Source organism: Ranitomeya variabilis, chromosome 6 (genome assembly GCF_051348905.1).
Source record: "Ranitomeya variabilis isolate aRanVar5 chromosome 6, aRanVar5.hap1, whole genome shotgun sequence".
Taxonomy (NCBI): Eukaryota; Metazoa; Chordata; class Amphibia; order Anura; family Dendrobatidae; genus Ranitomeya; species Ranitomeya variabilis.
The window spans coordinates 249,823,525-249,842,023 of NC_135237.1; the positions used below are offsets into that span (position 1 = coordinate 249,823,525).

The following is an 18,499-nucleotide window of genomic DNA, read 5'->3' on the forward strand; positions in this document are numbered from 1 at the left end:
ATTCACCCCCTTGGCTTTTTACCTATTTTGTTACATTACAACCTGTGTTTCCATTTTTTTGTAATCTGATTTGTGTATGATACATCAACACTACGTAGTCTACGTTTGTGAAGTGAAGTGAGAAAAATATAGACGTAAATAAAGACGTAAAGTAAATTTATGGGATCAAATGACTAAAATTATCATGTGCATATGTGTTCATCCCTTTTGCGAAGAAGTCCTTAAAAATGTCTGGTGCAAGCAATTGCCTTCATAAGTAACATGCTTAGTGAAAGGAAGCCCACTTGTGTGCAGTTTGTGTCATATGGGCTGTCAGTATAGCCACACCTTTTCTGAAAGGTCACAGAGGCTGCAACACCATTAAACAAGAGGCACCACTACCCCAACAACATGAAGACCAAGGAGTACAAGTCAGGGTTGGGTTTTAAAAAATATATCAATCTTTGATGATCCCTGGAGCACCATCAAACCTATTAGCATCAAATGGAAAGGACATTGTACCACAAAAAGCCCACCAAAACTCTCAGCCCGGGCATGAATGGCATTAATCGGAGAGGCAGCACAGAGACCAAAGGTAATCCTGAAGGAGATGCAGAGAATGGAGTATATGTCCATAAGACCACAATAAGCTGTACACTGCATAGAGGTAGCCTTTAAGGCAGAGTAGGCAGAAACAAAGATTTTACTTACACATAAAAATTGTAAGGCTCATTTTGAGTTTGTTAAAAGACACGTGCAAGACTCCCCAAATGTATAGAGGAAGGTGCTGTTGTCAGATGAGAACAAAATTTTACTTTTTGGCCACCAAGGTAAACACTATGATTATCACCCCAAGAACACTATTTCGGCAGCAGGGACAGGGAGAATGGTCCAAGTCAAGGCGAAGTTGGATGGTGCGAGATACAGGGAAAACCCTCTTTCAGTTTGTCAGTGATTTGAGACTGGGGCGGAGGTTCATCTTCCAAAAAGACAGCAACCCATAGCATACTGCTAAAGCAACACTCGAGTGGTTTAAGAGGCAAAGTGTAAATGGAGCGCCCCCACACCGCCGCAGGGCCAAGGGGTACCCGGAGCCGGGCCTCTAGGTCTCAGTCCTGGGGTTGTCACGGTGGCTAGACCCGGTCCGTGGCCCTGTCTGTCAGTGGGGGACGTCCGGTGCAATAAGTGGTGTTGTAACGGTGCAGTTGTGGGGTGCAGGTCGCAGTAAATAACGAGGACACCAGGTTGCAGTCTCTTTACCTCTTTACTGGAGATCTCTGAGTCCTCAGTCCAGAGTACGGCTCACCAGGCTGCGCAAGTCCGGCCGGTCCAATGACACCTCCAGAGTTCACTTCACAGGTGGAAATCGGTGCCTTCCTTCTTAGCGCTATGTGTTGTAGTCCTCCCCTGCTGTGCTTACGGAAAGTACCCCACAACTGTTGTGTCTGTTTCTTAAGTTCCCTCACAACTCGATTAAATGATGTTCTTCTAATCGTCCGTCCCTCTCTGATGTTACGGTTAGAACGGCACCCATTTGTCGGGTAGGCCTGGAGTTCTTCCGGGACCCTAGAGACGCCCCTCTCCCGCAATTGCCTCCCAAGACTTCATAGGTGATATGTGTTAGACAGCCCGCCTTAAACTGACTGTCCTGCCGCTGTTTAGAGTATTGCTTGAAGCTGAATGTTATAATACTCCCTCGGCGTTCCGGCCACCGGTAGTGCGCCTCAGTAGGGTGTTGCTCCGGTCTTACAGCACGACCCCTACTGGAATTCTCCTATTGCTTGATCTCGTTTCTCACTCAGCACAATCTATCTCGCTTCTAGTCCTTTCTTAGGGCACCGCCGCTATTCTGAGCAGGCACGGTCCCGTTACGTTCTTTCCAATGCCAAGCCTCTGCCAGGATCCCACCCCTGGCAGAGACCCTACTGTCTCTTCCTCCACAACACCCTCTGCCACAAGGTGTTGCTTCGTTCAATCCAGTCAGCCTTCTCTTCTAACTTCCTGCCTGACCCCCAGTTTACCCACTATGGTGGGGAGTGGCCTAATGAATAGAACCCTTAGCTCCCCCCGGAGGCCCTGCTGTGAAACATATTGGTGTCTGTGATACCTGATCAGATGAACTCCTTCAGTGCCATTGGACGCACCATGGCTCCCCATAGTGGCGGAGCCACAGTACTGCAACGACCAGGACTCTGGGGCGCTGCATAAATGTTTTGGAGTAGCCCAGTCAAAGCCCATACCTTAATCCAATTGAGAATCTGTGGTCAGCATTGAAGATTGCTGATCATCACCAGAGGAAACCATCTAACTTGAAGGAGCTGAAACAGTTTTGCCTTGAGGAATGGGCACAAATCCCAGTGGCAAGATTTAGAAAGCTCTTATAGAAATTTATCCAACGTGACTTGCAGCTGTAATTTCCGCCAAAGGGGGCTCTACAAAGTACTGACTTTAGGGAGGTGAATAGTTATGCACACTGAGGTTTTCAATTATTATGATTTTTTTCTATTTCTTGTTTACTTCGCAAAAAAGAAAACCATTTGTTCACAGTTGTAGGCATGTTCTTTACATGAACTGACGCTGCCCTAAAAAAAACCAGTGAAATTCCAGGTTGTAAAGTAGCAAATCAAAAAAATGCAACAGGAATGGAGGGGGGTAGGTTTGTGAATACTTTTGCAAAACACTGTAGCTGAGAAGATTTTACTGGTCAGACATGCAGTGGGGAACTGTCCGTGCCGCAAAAGGCTCACTGAGCAAGAAACACAGCTTATTGTGATAATATGTCAATTTTCTCTTCCTTTTGGAAGCTGTAAAAAATTCCCCCATTTTTCTTTTATAACAAGGGACTGTCATTCCATAAACATTCTAGCATACAGTTTGTCATGTTTGTTAGTACAAGTGAGGGCACCACTGCTAAAACAATTCAGAAAATTAAAGATTATCAATGCTTAACTTTTTTTCTTCATAAATCAATAGTACAAGTGAAGATAAGACATGTTGCAATATAACATATTAGACAAAAATTCCTCTGTCTTCACTTATCAGTCCCTTCTCAAAATTGCTCAAATCTGTCCAATCATTTATTCTTTGTACTTCAATATGGTATTGAAGTGCATTGTGAAAATCTTAGTCTCATGTGAAGCTGAGCCTACATCTGAGCTTCCTAGGGGTATCAAGAAGGGAGAAATAAGAGCCTTCTGCAGGTCTCCAACTGCCATGGTAATTCATGAGTGCCCCACCTCAGGGGGCTGCTGTAGTCGATATTCTTGAGCATAAGCGAGCATACTATTTTGAATGACAATATTTAACTGGTTAACAGCTACAAATGGCGCTCAGCTCTTTTTTTTTGTTGTAATACAAGCAACCCTTTTTAAATACCCTTATTTTTTCATCATAGAAGTCCAGCATCTTTGCGGACCGAGAGCACACAATCCACAGGATCATCTTCAAGCAAGCAAGAAGTCAGACCACCAAGATTAAAGAAACTGACACGTCAATACAGTTTGTGAGTTTCTTGTTTTTAATTGTTTGAGTATTAATGTATTTCCAATATACATCTACTGTTCTTATCTGAGTATATGAAGTATAGAAAGTTATGGTAACCTTTTGCATAGTAAAAATGAAAAGCGCATTTCAAAATGTGCACTAATCCAGACACAGAACATGCAGTATCATCTATGTACTGCCAATACCTTTAGTATCTACTTGGTGGGATACATACAGACCACATGTGGTTCAAGGGTCGCCATGTAAATGTTGACATAAGTGAATGCCACATTGGTCCTCATGGCAACACCCCTTAGTTGGATGAAAAACTCACCCTTAAATGTGAAATAATTACAGTACATTATCAGGCAATTCCAGCACCCATTAGTGTATGCACTCCTATCTACGACCCTCTTAATGGCAGCCAAACCTTTTACATGTGCACTAGAGGTATAAAAAGTCTGTAATTTCATTATTTGCAATTTTGGTCACAAAATCACTCATGTTGCCACAAAAGGAAATACATCTACAACATATTTCATTACGATTTTGTCACGATAAATCACTATGATGAGAAAAAATGAAGCAGTATCTTGTGGCTTTATATTTTTGTATTTATATATTTTATATCCTCTATTTAACCTGTGACAACCAGGATCATTTGTCCCGTCAACTTACACTTACCTGGTGGCGACTTGGAGATTTCCTAAACTGACATCATGCATATTATTATAACATTTAGTATTTTGATTACTCACTCATTATTATTTATTTTCTAGTATTCATTTTTCTACTTAGTGCAGTCCTTTATGTCCATATAACTCAGCATTATCAAATACCGTATATACTCGAGTATAAGCCGACCCGAGTATAAGCCGACCCCCCTAATTTTGCCACAAAAAACTGGGAAAACTTATTGACTCGAGTATAAGCCTAGGGTGGAAAATGCAGCAGCTACCGGTGAATTTCAAAATTAAAAATAGATACTCCATACCGTTCATTATGGCCCCATAGATGCTCCACATAAAGCTGTGCCATATATACAATGCTCTGCACCATTGCCCCATAGATACTCCACATAAAGCTGTGCCATATATACAATGCTCTGCACCGTTGCCCCATAGCTGTGCCATATATATAATGCTCTGCACCATTATTGCCCCATAGCTGTGCCATATAGTGCTCTGCACCATTGCCCCATAGCTGTGCCATATAGTGCTCTGCACCATTGCCCCATAGCTGTGCCATATAGTGCTCTGCACCATTGCCCCATAGCTGTGCCATATAGTGCTCTGCACCATTGCCCCATAGCTGTGCCATATATATAATGCTCTGCACCGTTGCCCCATAGCTGTGCCATATAGTGCTCTGCACCATTGCCCCATAGCTGTGCCATATAGTGCTCTGCACCATTGCCCCATAGCTGTGCCATATAGTGCTCTGCACCATTGCCCCATAGCTGTGCCATATAGTGCTCTGCACCATTGCCCCATAGCTGTGCCATATAGTGCTCTGCACCATTATTGCCCCATAGCTGTGCCATATAGTGCTCTGCACCGTCCATTATTGCCCCATAGCTGTTGCTGCTGCTGCAATAAAAAAAAAAAAAAAAAACATACTCACCTGTCTTGCTTGCAGCTCCTCGGCGCCATCTTCCCGGCGTCTCTCCGCACTGACTGATCAGGCAGAGGGCGGCGCGCACACTATATGCATCATCGCGCCCTCTGCCTGAACAGTCAGAGCGGAGAGACGCCGGGAAGATGGCGCGACGCCCGGCGTGTGGAACGCGGACAGGTGAATATGTAATACTTACCTGCTCCCGGCGTCCCGCTCCTTCCCCCGGACAGCTGGTCTTCGGTGCCGCAGCCTCTTTCTCTATCAGCGGTCACCGGCACCGCTTCATTAGAGAAATGAATAGGCGGCTCCGCCTCTATGGGAGGTGGAGCCGCCTATTCATTTCTCTAATGAGTGGTCCCACGTGACCGCTCAGGGGAAGAGGCTGCGGCACCGAAGACAGTGTGACAGGCAGGGGGAGCGACAGGAACGCCGGGACTAGGTAAGTATATGACAGTGCTCACCCGCCGACCCCACCACCGATCATGACTCGAGTATAAGCCGAGAGGGGCACTTTCAGCCCAAAAATTTGGGCTGAAAATCTCGGCTTATACTCGAGTATATACGGTATATTACACTAGATGGTGTTATATACTATGTTGCCTGTGTTATATACTGCATGACTGCTATATACTATATGCTGTGTTATATACTGTTTGGGCTGTGTTATATACTGCGTGGCCACTGTTATATACTGCGTGGCCTGTATTAATGCATCGGGTATTCTAGAATATGTATGTATGTATGTATATAGCAGCCACATAGTATATAGCACAGGCCACGTAGTATATAGGAGCCATGAAGTATATAGCAGACAAATACTACGTGGCCTGTGCTATATACTATGTGGCTGCTATATACATACATACATACATATTGTAGAATACCTGCTGCATTAATACAGGCCACGCAGTATATAACAGTGGCCACGCAGTATATAACACAGCCCAAACAGTATATAACACAGCCCACGCAGTATATAGCAGTCATGCAGTATATAACACAGGCGACATAGTATATAACACTGGCCACATAATATATAGCACAGCCCACACAGTATATAGCAGCCACGCAGTATATAACACAGCCCACGTATGTTGTGAATTCCGCTCTTGGGCTCCCTCCGGTGGTTGTAAGTAGCACTTTTGTGAATTCTGCTCTTGGGCTCCCTCCTGTGGTTTTGAGTGGTATGGCTGCTTCTTGGATTTAGTATCAGCAGCTGCTTCCACTGATCTTCTTTCTGCTCGGCTATTTTAGTCTGGCTTTATCCCTCAATCAATGCAGTTGCCAATTGTTCTTGCCTGGAGGCACGGCTCTTGGATTTCCCTGACACTCTGACCCGTTCAGCAAAGCTAAGTCCTTGCTTGTCCTTTTGCAGTCCACTTGTTGTGGACTTATTGTTCAGCACATTTATGTTTTTGTTCATTTGTCCAGCTTATCAGTATGTATCTATTTAGCTAAGCTGGAAGCTCTGGGCTGCAGATTTTGCCCTCCACACCTTTAGTCAGGTGTGGAGATTTTTTGCATATCTCCGCGGTGGACTTTTTCTAGTTTTTATTACTGACCGCACAGTGTTTCTTTCCTTACTGTCTATCTAGCTAGAATTGGCCTCCTTTGCTGAATCTTGTTTCATACTACGTATGTCATTTCCTTCTCCTCTCACAGCCAATATTTGTGGGGGGCTGTCCTATCCTTTGGGGATTTTCTCTGAGGCAAGATAGCTTTCCTGTTTCTACCTTCAGGGGTAGCTAGTTCTCCGGCTGTGACGAGATGTCTAGGGAGTGACAGGAACATTCCACGGCTACTGCTAGTGTTGTGTTAAGATCAGGGATTGCGGTCTGTATAGTTACCACCTGCCCAGAGCTAGTCGCATGTCGCTCCTAAATTACCAGTCCATAACAACGTAGTATTTAACACAGCCCACGCACAGCCCACGCAGTACATAGCAGCCACGCAGTATATAGCACAGCCCCCACAGTATATAACACTGGCCACGTAATATATAACATAGCCCACACAGTATATAGCAGCCACACAGTATATAACATAGCCATGTTAGTATATAGCACAGAGATGTAGTATATAAGACCCCACGCAGTATGTAACACAGCCCACGTAGTATATAGTAATGTGGGCACTATATGCCATTTTAAAAAAGACTTAAAATAAAAAATAAACATATACTCACCTTCCGAAGGCCCCTTGAAGTCCTGGCGCTGGTGTGCAGTGCACGCGGCAGCTTCCAGTCCCAGGGTTGGTATGAGCGCAGGACCTGTGATGACGTCGCGGTCACATGACCGTGACGTCATGGAAGCTCCTTCTCGCATAGCATCCTTGGCACCGGAACCTCCCGCTTGCACTGCCGAGGACAGCGGGCAACGTCGGAGTGTGAGAATAACCTTTTTTTTAATTATTATTCTTATTTGTAACATTAGATCTTTTTACTATTGATGCTGCATATGCAGCATCAATAGTACAAAGTTGGTCACACAGGGTTAATAGCTGCGTAACCGGAGTGCGTTACACCGCGCTCCGGTAACGCTGGCATTAACCATGTGTGAGGGCTGACTGGAGGGGAGCATGGAGCGGGCACTGACTGCGGGGAGGAAAGAGTGGCCATTTTGCCGCTGGACTATGTCCGTTGCTGATTGGTTGTGGCAATGGTCGTGGGCGTTTTTCCACGACCAATCAGCGACTTGGATTTCCATGACAGACAGAGGCCGCGACCAATGAATATCCGCGACAGACAGAAAGAAAGAAGGACAGACGGAAGTGACCCTTAGACAATTATATAGTAGATTAGTGACAGTTTGTGCATCTGCCTTCTTCATACGTGGCTGCTTACCCCAACTTCTGTCATTTTGGCCTTTTCCAGTACGGCCACTGCCATACTGATTGCCAGCGTCCCTGAGAAGACCATGTTACTAACTGTATTTTATCATATCTCTTTATTCTTCTGGTGCTATACTCTTTTGCAATATGGCTACTGCCAAACTGCATTACTGAAGAACATAACTGGACCATAGGACCATTGAGGCAGACTGGTGTCTTTACTGACTTATCAGGCAACAGTAATGGTGCTTTCACCCTGGTTGCTTTTCTTGCTGATGTTTGACATGTACTCAATGGCTTCTACTGCATATAGTGAACGACTTATAATAAATGTGTATTGTAACCAACAAGTCCCTCACATTGCTCTGATTCCATGTGGCTACATAGTTTGTACTAATTATCTAATTAGACACAATTTATGATTATTATTACTGTTACATTACTATTTATACAGCTTGCAAAGTCATACTCTTTATTACTCTAATGTAACCTTGTATTCATACCTACACATTACAGTTAGTTTTCTCTTGCTTCTGATTAGCATTCTTCATATGGTGGATGGGACAATTATAAATGAGAACCTTCTGGATGTTACATATCAAAAGTCAGACCCAAGTACTAAATTAATAGTATCCTGTTGACAGCTTTTGTATATTTATGATTTCCTTCTGCTGTTACTTTATGATGGGATACTTAAAAGAGTTGCCATGCAAGAAGAAAAGTTCACAGATGGCTTGGAGCAGGAACATATAAACTAAGTGATAGTCACTGGCAAAGGCTATTCCACGGCCTGCACTTATGCACAAAGAGGAGACATTACCGTTTCACCAGCAGCAGAATGGCTGCAATGAACACGTGACACACGTGAAGAACATTTTTAGTCCCCGGCTGCAGTGCATTTCTGAGGGCCCAGTCTCTTTTCTTGTAGTGTTCTTGTCTTTCCCGACTGTACCATTCACATAGGAAACAACAGTACTTTGTGAATTGTTCTGAATGAGCTACTGGGTGTATCGCAGATGGAATATTCATCATCTTTCTTTCTTTGGCATCTATCATTGGTCATTTAGAGACAATGAAATACTGAAGAGAGACTTAATTCATTAGTCATTTGGAGATGATGCAATATTGATGAAGCAATCCATTAGTCAGTTGAATGGTGCAAAACTGATGATGCGAGGCTGATGATGTATTCCTTGCCTAGCGTTGTATCAAAAGCTGTGAAAAATATCGACGCACCCCTGTATCATAAAAGCCAATTTCAAAATGTAAGCATCATTTTCGTTTTCAGCACCTCAAAATTAGTTAAGTTGAACAGTTTTCATGTCTGAACCAATTTTGCTGTTGACTAGTGTCATTAATCTTTATTAAATTTGAGTGTACTTTGAAGAAGCAATTACTGCCAAAAATTAGATATAAGAGGGACTCAGACACACCCTGTATCAGACATAGAGGAGGGCCTCCTATATATTATGTTCAAATTGTCATGTAGTGGTACTTCTACACTGAAATGCTGTGCACAAAGTGCAAAACCAGGAGTAAATTGGAAATGTCAGTATACTTCATGTAGGAAGCATGAACTGCCAAAAATTAAATGTAAGAAGGACTCAGACACACCCTGTATTAGATATAAAGGAGGGCCTCATATACAGTACAGACCAAAAGTTTGGACACGTCTTCTCATTTAAAGATTTTTCCGTATTTTCATGACTATGAAAATTGTAGATTCACACTGAAAGCATCAAAGCATCAAAACTATGAATTAACACATGTGGGATTATATACTTAACACAAAAGTGTGAAACAACTGAAAATATGTCTTATATTCTAGGTTCTTCAAAGTAGCCACGTTTTTGAGCATCAAGAGGTAGTCACCAGAAATGGTTTTCACTTCACAGGTGTGCCCTGTCAGGTTTAATAAGTGGGATTTCTTGCCTTATAAATGGGGTTGGGACCATCAGTTGTGTTGAGCAGAAGTCTGGTGGATACACAGCTGATAGCCCTACTGAATAGACTAAGCTAAGTAAAGAAAAACGAGTGGCCATCATTACTTTCAGAAATGAAGGTCAGTCAGTCCGAAAAATTGGGAAAACTTTGAAAGTGTCCCCAAGTGCAGTTGTAAAAACCATCAAGCGCTATAAAGAAACTGGCTCACATGATGACCGCCCCAGGAAAGGAAGACCAAGAGTCACCACTGCTTCTGAGGATAAGTTCATCTGAGTCACAAGCTTCAGAAATCGCTGGTTAACAGCAGCTCAGATTAGAGACCAGGTCAATGCCACACAGAGTTCTAGCAGCAGACACATCTCTACAACAACTGTTAAGAGGAGACTTTGTGCAGCAGGCCTTCATGGTAAAATAGCTGCTAGGAAACCACTTCCACGGACAGGCAACAAGCAGAAGAGATTTATTTGGGCTAAAGAACACATTAGACCAGTGGAAATCTGTGCTTTGGTCTGATGAGTCTAAATTTGAGATCTTTGGTTCCAACCACCGCGTCTTTGTGCGACGCAGAAAAGGTGAACGAATGGACTCAACATGCCTGGTTCCCACCGTGAAGCATGGAGGAGGAGGTGTGATGTTGTGGGGGTGCTTTGCTGGTGACAATGTTGGGGATTTATTCAAAATTGAAGGCATACTGAACCAGCATGTCTACCACACCATCTTGCAGCGGCATGCTATTCCATCCGTTTTGCGTTTAGTTGGACCATCATTTATTTTTCAACAGGACAATGACCCCAATCACACCTCCAAGCTGTGTAAAGGCTATTTGACCTAGAAGGAGAGTGATGGGGTGCTACGCCAGATGACCTGGCCCCCACAGTCACCAGACCTGAACCCAATCAAGATGGTTTGGGGTGAGCTTGACCGCAGAGTGAAGGCAAAAGGGCCAACAAGTGCTAAGCATCTCTGGGAACTCCTTCAAGATTGTTGGAAGGCCATTTCCGGTGACTACCTCTTGAAGCTCATCAAGAGAATGCCAAGAGTGTGCAAAGCAGTCATCAAAGCAAAAGGTGACTACTTTGAAGAACCTAGAATATAAGACATATTTTCAATTGTTTCACACTTTTTTGTTAAGTATATAATTTCACATGTGTTAATTCATAGTTTTGATGCCTTCAGTGTGAATTTACAATTTTCATAGTCATGAAAATACAAAAAAATCTGTGTGACGCCTGTTGTGAATTCCGTTTGTGGGCTCCCTCTGGTGGCTACTGGTGGTACTGGTTGACTTCTGTCTTCTATCTCCAGTGCACCTGTTCCCATGAGGAAATGGGAGTTTCCTATATAGTCTGGCTTCTCACTCATTTACTTGCCGGCTATCAATGTTACCAGAGCTCCTCTGTTACTTGCTACCTGCTCCGAGTCTGCTGAGTCAGATAAGTTTGATCATTTGTACCTTTTGTCCAGCGTGCATTTATATTATTCTTGCTGCTGGAAGCTCTAGTGAACTGAAATGACTACTCCGGTGTCATGAGTTGATACCGGAGTTAAAGTCATTTCAGGATGGTATTTTGTAGGGTTTTGAGTTGACCGCGAAGTCCACTTTTGTATTTTCTGCTATCTAGTTAGTGGGCCTCTCTTTGCTGAACCTGTATTCATACTGCGTATGTGTTTTCTTCTTAACTAACCGTCATTATATGTTGGGGGCTACTATTACTTTGGGGTTTTCTCTGGAGGCAAGCCAGGTCTGTGTTTCCTCTGGTAGGGGTAGCTAGATCTCCGGCTGGTGCGAGACGTCTAGGGATAAAACGCAGGTACGTTCCCCGGCCACTGGTAGTTGTGAGTTAGGTTCAGCATCGCGGTCAGCTTAGATTCCATCTTCCTAGAGCTAGTCCTGTTTTTGCCTATGTCCCTGCCATTGGGAATCATGACAGTATAGCCGGCCCTAATGTGTTAAGTATTGGCTGAAGTAGGAGAGAAAAGAAGTCTCTGACACCTTTTTTTTTTTTTTTTTTTTTACTCTGAAGTCTGTTTAGCCATAATTGCAGTCTGCTTCTTTCCCTCCTCTTAATCCCTGAATGGTTCAGATCTCAGCTGCTGAAAAATGGATATCCAGAGTTTAGCTTCAAATCTGAATAATCTTGCTTCTAAGGTTCAAAATATACAAGATTTTGTCATACATGCTCCTATGTCTGAACCTAAAATTCCTATACCAGAGTTTTTTTCTGGAGATAGATCTCGTTTTTTGAATTTCAAGCACAATTGTAAATTATATCTTTCTCTGAGACCTCACTCCGCTGGAAACCCTGCTCAGCAGGTTAAGATTGTTATTTCCTTGCTGCGGGGTGACCCCCAGAATTGGGCATTTGCATTGGCGCCAGGGGATCCTGCGCTGCTCAATGTGGATGCGTTTTTTCTGGCGCTGGGGTTGCTCTATGAGGAACCGAATTTGGAGATTTAAGCTGAAAAGGCCTTGATAGCCCTCTCTCAAGGGCATGAGGAAGCTGAAATATATTGTCAAAAGTTTCGTAAATGGTCTGTGCTTACTCAGTGGAATGAGTGCGCCCTGGCGGCGAATTTCAGAGAGGGTCTCTCTGACGCCGTTAAAGATGTCATGGTGGGGTTTCCTATGCCCACAGGTCTGAATGAGTCCATGACAATGGCTATTCAGATTGATCGGCGTTTGCGGGAGCGCAAACCTGTGCACCATTTGGCGGTGTCTTCTGAGCAGGCACCGGAGAATATGCAATGTGATAGAATTCTGTCCAGAAGTGAACGGCAGAATTATAGGCGTAAAAATGGGTTGTGTTTCTATTGTGGCGATTCTGCTCATGTTATATCAGCATGCTCTAAACGCACTAAAAGGGTTGATAAGTCTTTTGCAGTTAGCAACTTGCAGTCTAAGTTTCTTTTGTCTGTAACTTTGATTTGTTCGTTATCATCTATTAATGTGAATGCCTATGTGGACTCTGGCGCCGCCTTGAATCTTATGGATTGGTCCTTTGCCAGGCGCTGTGGGTTTAGTCTAGAGTCTCTGGAAGTCCCTATTCCTTTGAAGGGTATCGACTCCACACCATTGGCTTGGAATAAACCTCAATACTGGACACAAGTGACTATGTGTATGACTCCAGACCATCAGGAGGTTATTCGATTCCTTGTGTTGCATGATTTGCATGATGTTTTAGTGCTTGGATTGCCATGGTTACAAACTCACAACCCAGTTCTTGACTGGAAGACAATGTCCGTATTAAGCTGGGGATGTCAGGGGGTTCATGGGGGAGTACCTTTGGTTTCCATTGCTTCATCTACTTCCTCTGAGGTTCCGGCATTTTTGTCTGACTATTGTGATGTTTTTGAGGAGCCTAAATCTAGTTCGCTCCCTCCTCACAGGGATTGCGATTGTGCTATAGATTTGATTCCTGGCAGCAAATTTCCTAAAGGTCGTTTGTTCAATCTGTCTGTGCCAGAGCATGCTGCTATGCGAGAGTATGTTAAGGAGTCCTTGGAAAAGGGACATATTCGTCCATCCTCATCCCCTTTAGGAGCAGGTTTTTTTTTCGTGGGTAGAAAAGATGGTTCCCTGAGGCCTTGTATTGATTATCGGCTGTTGAATAAGATTACAGTCAAATATCAGTATCCTTTGCCACTGTTGACTGATTTGTTTGCTCGTATTAAGGGGGCAAGGTGGTTCTCTAAGATTGACCTTCGGGGTGCGTATAATTTGGTGCGGATTAAGCAGGGAGATGAGTGGAAAACTGCATTTAATACGCCCGAGGGCCATTTTGAGTATCTTGTAATGCCTTTTGGTCTTTCTAATGCCCCTTCAGTCTTTCAGTCCTTTATGCACAATATTTTCCGTGAATATCTGGATAAATTTATGATTGTGTATCTGGATGATATTTTGATTTTTTCCGATGACTGGGAGTCGCATGTTCAACAGGTCAGGAAGGTTTTTCAGGTTTTTCGGACTAATTCTTTGTTTGTAAAGGGTTCAAAGTGTATTTTTGGGGTTCAGAAGATCTCTTTTTTGGGGTATATTTTTTCCCCTTCTTCTATTGAGATGGATCCTGTCAAGGTTCGGGCTATTTGTGATTGGACGCAACCGACTTCCCTTAAGAGCCTTCAGAAATTCTTGGGCTTTGCTAATTTCTATCGTCGATTTATAACTGGTTTTTCAAGTGTCGTTAAGCCTCTAACGGATTTGACTAAGAAGGGTGCTGATGTTTCCAATTGGTCCTCGGCGGCTGTGGAGGCCTTTCGGGAGCTTAAGCACCACTTTTCTTCTGCTCCTGTGTTGCGCCAACCTGATGTTTCACTTCCTTTTCAGGTTGAAGTTGATGCTTCAGAGATCGGAGCGGGGGCGGTTTTGTCGCAGAGAGGTTCTGATTGCTCGGTGATGAGACCATGTGCGTTCTTTTCTCGAAAATTTTCGCCCGCCGAGCGAAATTATGATGTTGGTAATCGGGAACTTTTGGCTATGAAGTGGGCCTTTGAGGAGTGGCGTCATTGGCTTGAGGGTGCTAGGCATCAGGTGGTGGTCTTGACTGATCACAAGAATCTGATTTACCTTGAGTCAGCCAGGCGTCTGAATCCTAGACAGGCGCGCTGGTCATTGTTTTTCTCCCGGTTTAATTTTGTGGTCTCATATCTACCAGGTTCAAAAAATGTGAAGGCAGATGCCCTTTCTAGGAGTTTTGAGCCTGACTCCCCTGGTGATTCTGAGCCTACGGGTATCCTTAAGGATGGGGTGATATTGTCTGCTGTCTCTCCTGACTTGCGACGTGCTTTGCAGGAGTTTCAAGTGGATAGGCCTGATCGTTGTCCGCCTGGGAGACTGTTTGTTCCAGATGAGTGGACCAGTAGAGTCATCTTGGAAGTTCATTCTTCTGTGTTGGCAGGCCACCCTGGAATCTTTGGTACCAGAGATTTGGTGGCCAGGTCCTTCTGGTGGCCTTCCCTGTCTCGGGATGTGCATACTTTTGTACAGTCTTGTGATGTTTGTGCTCGGGCCAAGCCTTGTTGTTCTCGGGCTAGTGGATTGTTGTTGCCCTTGCCTATTCCGAAGAGGCCTTGGACACACATCTCTATGGACTTTATTTCGGATCTCCCGGTTTCTCAGAAAATGACCGTCATCTGGGTGGTGTGTGACCGTTTTTCTAAAATCGTTCATTTGGTACCCTTGCCCAAGTTGCCTTCTTCATCGGAGTTGGTTCCTCTATTTTTTCAAAATGTGGTTCGTCTACATGGTATCCCGGAAAACATCGTTTCTGACAGGGGATCCCAATTTGTGTCTAGATTTTGGCGGGCGTTCTGTGCCAGGATGGGCATTGATTTGTCTTTTTCGTCTGCTTTCCATCCTCAGACGAATGGCCAGACAGAGCGTACTAATCAGACCTTGGAGACTTATTTGAGGTGTTTTGTGTCTGCTGATCAGGATGACTGGGTCGCCTTTTTGCCGTTGGCGGAGTTTGCCCTTAATAATCGGGCTAGTTCTGCCACTCTGGTTTCTCCTTTCTTTTGCAATTCGGGGTTTCACCCTTGTTTTTCATCTGGTCAGGTGTAATCTTCGGATTGTCCTGGAGTGGACACTGTGGTGGATAGATTGCACCAGATTTGGAGTCATGTGGTGGACAACTTGAAGTTGTCCCAGGAGAAGACTCAGCAGTTTGCTAATCGTCATCGTCGTGCTGGTAATCGTCTTCGCGTTAGGGACTTGGTGTGGTTGTCTTCTCGTTTTGTCCCTATGAGGGTCTCTTCTCCTAAGTTTAAACCTCGGTTCATAGGTCCTTATAAGATTTTGGAGATTCTTAATCCTGTATCGTTTCGTTTGGACCTACCGGCATCTTTCACTATTCATAATGTCTTCCATCGGTCTTTGTTGCGGAGGTACGAGATACCGGTTGTTCCTTCTGCTGAGCCTCCTGCTCCTGTGCTGGTGCAGGGTGAATTGGAGTATGTTGTGGAGAAGATTTTGGACTCTCGCATTTCCAGACGGAGACTTCAATATTTGGTTAAATGGAAGGGATACGGTCAGGAGGATAATTCTTGGGTGACTGCCTCTGATGTTCATGCCTCTGATTTGGTTCGCGCCTTTCATAGGGCTCGTCCAGATCGCCCTGGTGGTTCTCATGAGGGTTCGGTGCCCCCTCCTCAAGGGGGGGGTACTGTTGTGAATTCCGTTTGTGGGCTCCCTCTGGTGGCTACTGGTGGTACTGGTTGACTTCTGTCTTCTATCTCCAGTGCACCTGTTCCCATCAGGAAATGGGAGTTTCCTATATAGTCTGGCTTCTCACTCATTTACTTGCCGGCTATCAATGTTACCAGAGCTCCTCTGTTACTTGCTACCTGCTCCGAGTCTGCTGAGTCAGATAAGTTTGATCATTTGTACCTTTTGTCCAGCGTGCATTTATATTATTCTTGCTGCTGGAAGCTCTAGTGAACTGAAATGACCACTCCGGTGTCATGAGTTGATACCGGAGTTAAAGTCATTTCAGGATGGTATTTTGTAGGGTTTTGAGTTGACCGCGAAGTCCACTTTTGTATTTTCTGCTATCTAGTTAGTGGGCCTCTCTTTGCTGAACCTGTATTCATACTGCGTATGTGTTTTCTTCTTAACTAACCGTCATTATATGTTGGGGGCTACTATTACTTTGGGGTTTTCTCTGGAGGCAAGCCAGGTCTGTGTTTCCTCTGGTAGGGGTAGCTAGATCTCCGGCTGGTGCGAGACGTCTAGGGATAAAATGCAGGTACGTTCCCAGGCCACTGGTAGTTGTGCGTTAGGTTCAGCATCGCGGTCAGCTTAGATTCCATCTTCCTAGAGCTAGTCCTGTTTTTGCCTATGTCCCTGCCATTGGGAATCATGACAGACGCCCTCTCTAGGAGCTTTTTGCCTGATTCTCCGGAGGTCCTTGAACCGGTCGGCATTCTAAAGGAAGGGGTGGTTCTTTCTGCCATCTCCCCTGATCTACTACGGGTCCTTCAGGAATTTCAGGCTGACAAACCTGACCGCTGTCCAGTGGGGAAACTGTTTGTTCCTGATAAATGGACTAGTAGGGTGATTTCGGAGGTTCATTGTTCTGTGTTGGCTGGTCATCCTGGTATTTTTGGTACCAGAGATTTGGTTGGTAGGTCTTTTTGGTGGCCTTCTTTGTCGCGGGATGTGCGTTCTTTTGTGCAGTCCTGTGGTACTTGTGCACGGGCTAAGCCTTGTTGTTCCCGCGCTAGTGGGTTGCTTTTGCCTTTGCCGGTCCCTGAGAGGCCTTGGACGCATATTTCTATGGATTTTATTTCAGACCTTCCGGTTTCCCAGAGGATGTCAGTTATCTGGGTGGTTTGTGACCGGTTTTCTAAGATGGTTCATTTGGTGCCTTTGCCTAAGTTGCCTTCCTCTTCTGATTTGGTTCCATTGTTTTTTCAGCATGTGGTTCGTTTGCATGGTATTCCAGAGAATATTGTGTCCGACAGAGGTTCCCAGTTTGTTTCTTGGTTTTGGCGAGCCTTTTGTGCTAGGCTGGGCATTGATTTGTCTTTTTCTTCCGCATTTCATCCTCAGACAAATGGCCAGACTTTGGAAACTTATGTGAGATGCTTCGTGTCTGCTGATCAGGATGATTGGGTGGCTTTCTTGCCATTGGCCGAGTTTGCCCTTAATAATCGGGCTAGTTCGGCTACCTTGGTTTCGCCTTTTTTTTGTAATTTTGGTTTTCATCCTCGTTTTTCTTCAGTGCAGGTTGAGCCTTCTGATTGTCCTGGTGTGGATTCTGTGGTGGACAGGTTGCAGCAAATTTGGGCTCATGTGGTGGACAATTTGGTGTTGTCTCAGGAGGAGGCGCAACCTTTTGCTAATCGTCGTCGGTGTGTTGGTTCCCGGCTTCGGGTTGGGGATTTGGTCTGGTTGTCTTCCCGTCATGTTCCTATGAAGGTTTCTTCCCCTAAGTTTAAGCCTCGATTTATTGGTCCTTATAGGATTTCTGACATTATCAATCCGGTGTCTTTTCATTTGGCCCTTCCAGCATCTTTTGCTATCCATAATGTTTTCCATGGATCTTTATTGCGGAAATATGTGGTGCCCGTTCTTCCCTCTGTTGATCCTCCAGCTCCTGTGTTGGTTGATGGGGAGTTGGAGTATGTGGTTGAGAAGATTTTGGATTCTCGTTTTTCGAGACGGAAGCTTCAGTACCTTGTCAAATGGAAAGGTTACGACCAGGAGGATAATTCTTGGGTTTTTTGCCTCTGATGTCCATGCTGCTGATTTGGTTCAGGCCTTTCATCTGGCTCGTCCTGATCGGCCTGGGGGCTCTGGTGAGGGTTCGGTGACCCCTCTTCAAGGGGGGGGTACTGTTGTGAATTCTGCTCTTGGGCTCCCTCCGGTGGTTGTTAGTGGTCTCTGGATTATAGGCCAGGGCAGGTGTTTCTGCTTATTGCAGCTCTATTAGGTATTTAGGTTTGTAGGATCCATCAATCCCTGCCAGTTGTCCATTGTATCTTGGAGGGATTGCATCTATGTCTGGCTCCACTGCCCTGCTGTCATTTCAGCTAAGATAAGTGCCTTGTTTTGGTTCTCTGTAGCACGCATGCAGTGTGCTTTTATGTGCAGTGCAATCTATTGTGTTTTTGTCCAGCTTGACTTGTTTGGATTTTTCTGTCATGC

General features: G+C 44.6%; 1 protein-coding gene across 1 annotated transcript in view; it reads left to right on the forward strand.

Annotated features, from left to right (window-relative positions):
- EPB41L4B (erythrocyte membrane protein band 4.1 like 4B) overlaps window positions 1-18,499 on the forward strand; it is a 1,243,532-nt gene that overhangs the window by 1,071,958 nt on the left and 153,075 nt on the right. The window contains exon 20 of the mRNA XM_077269578.1: window positions 3,374-3,481. Within this exon, the coding sequence (XP_077125693.1) occupies window positions 3,374-3,481 (108 nt within the window). The remainder of the gene's footprint in view (window positions 1-3,373; window positions 3,482-18,499) is intronic.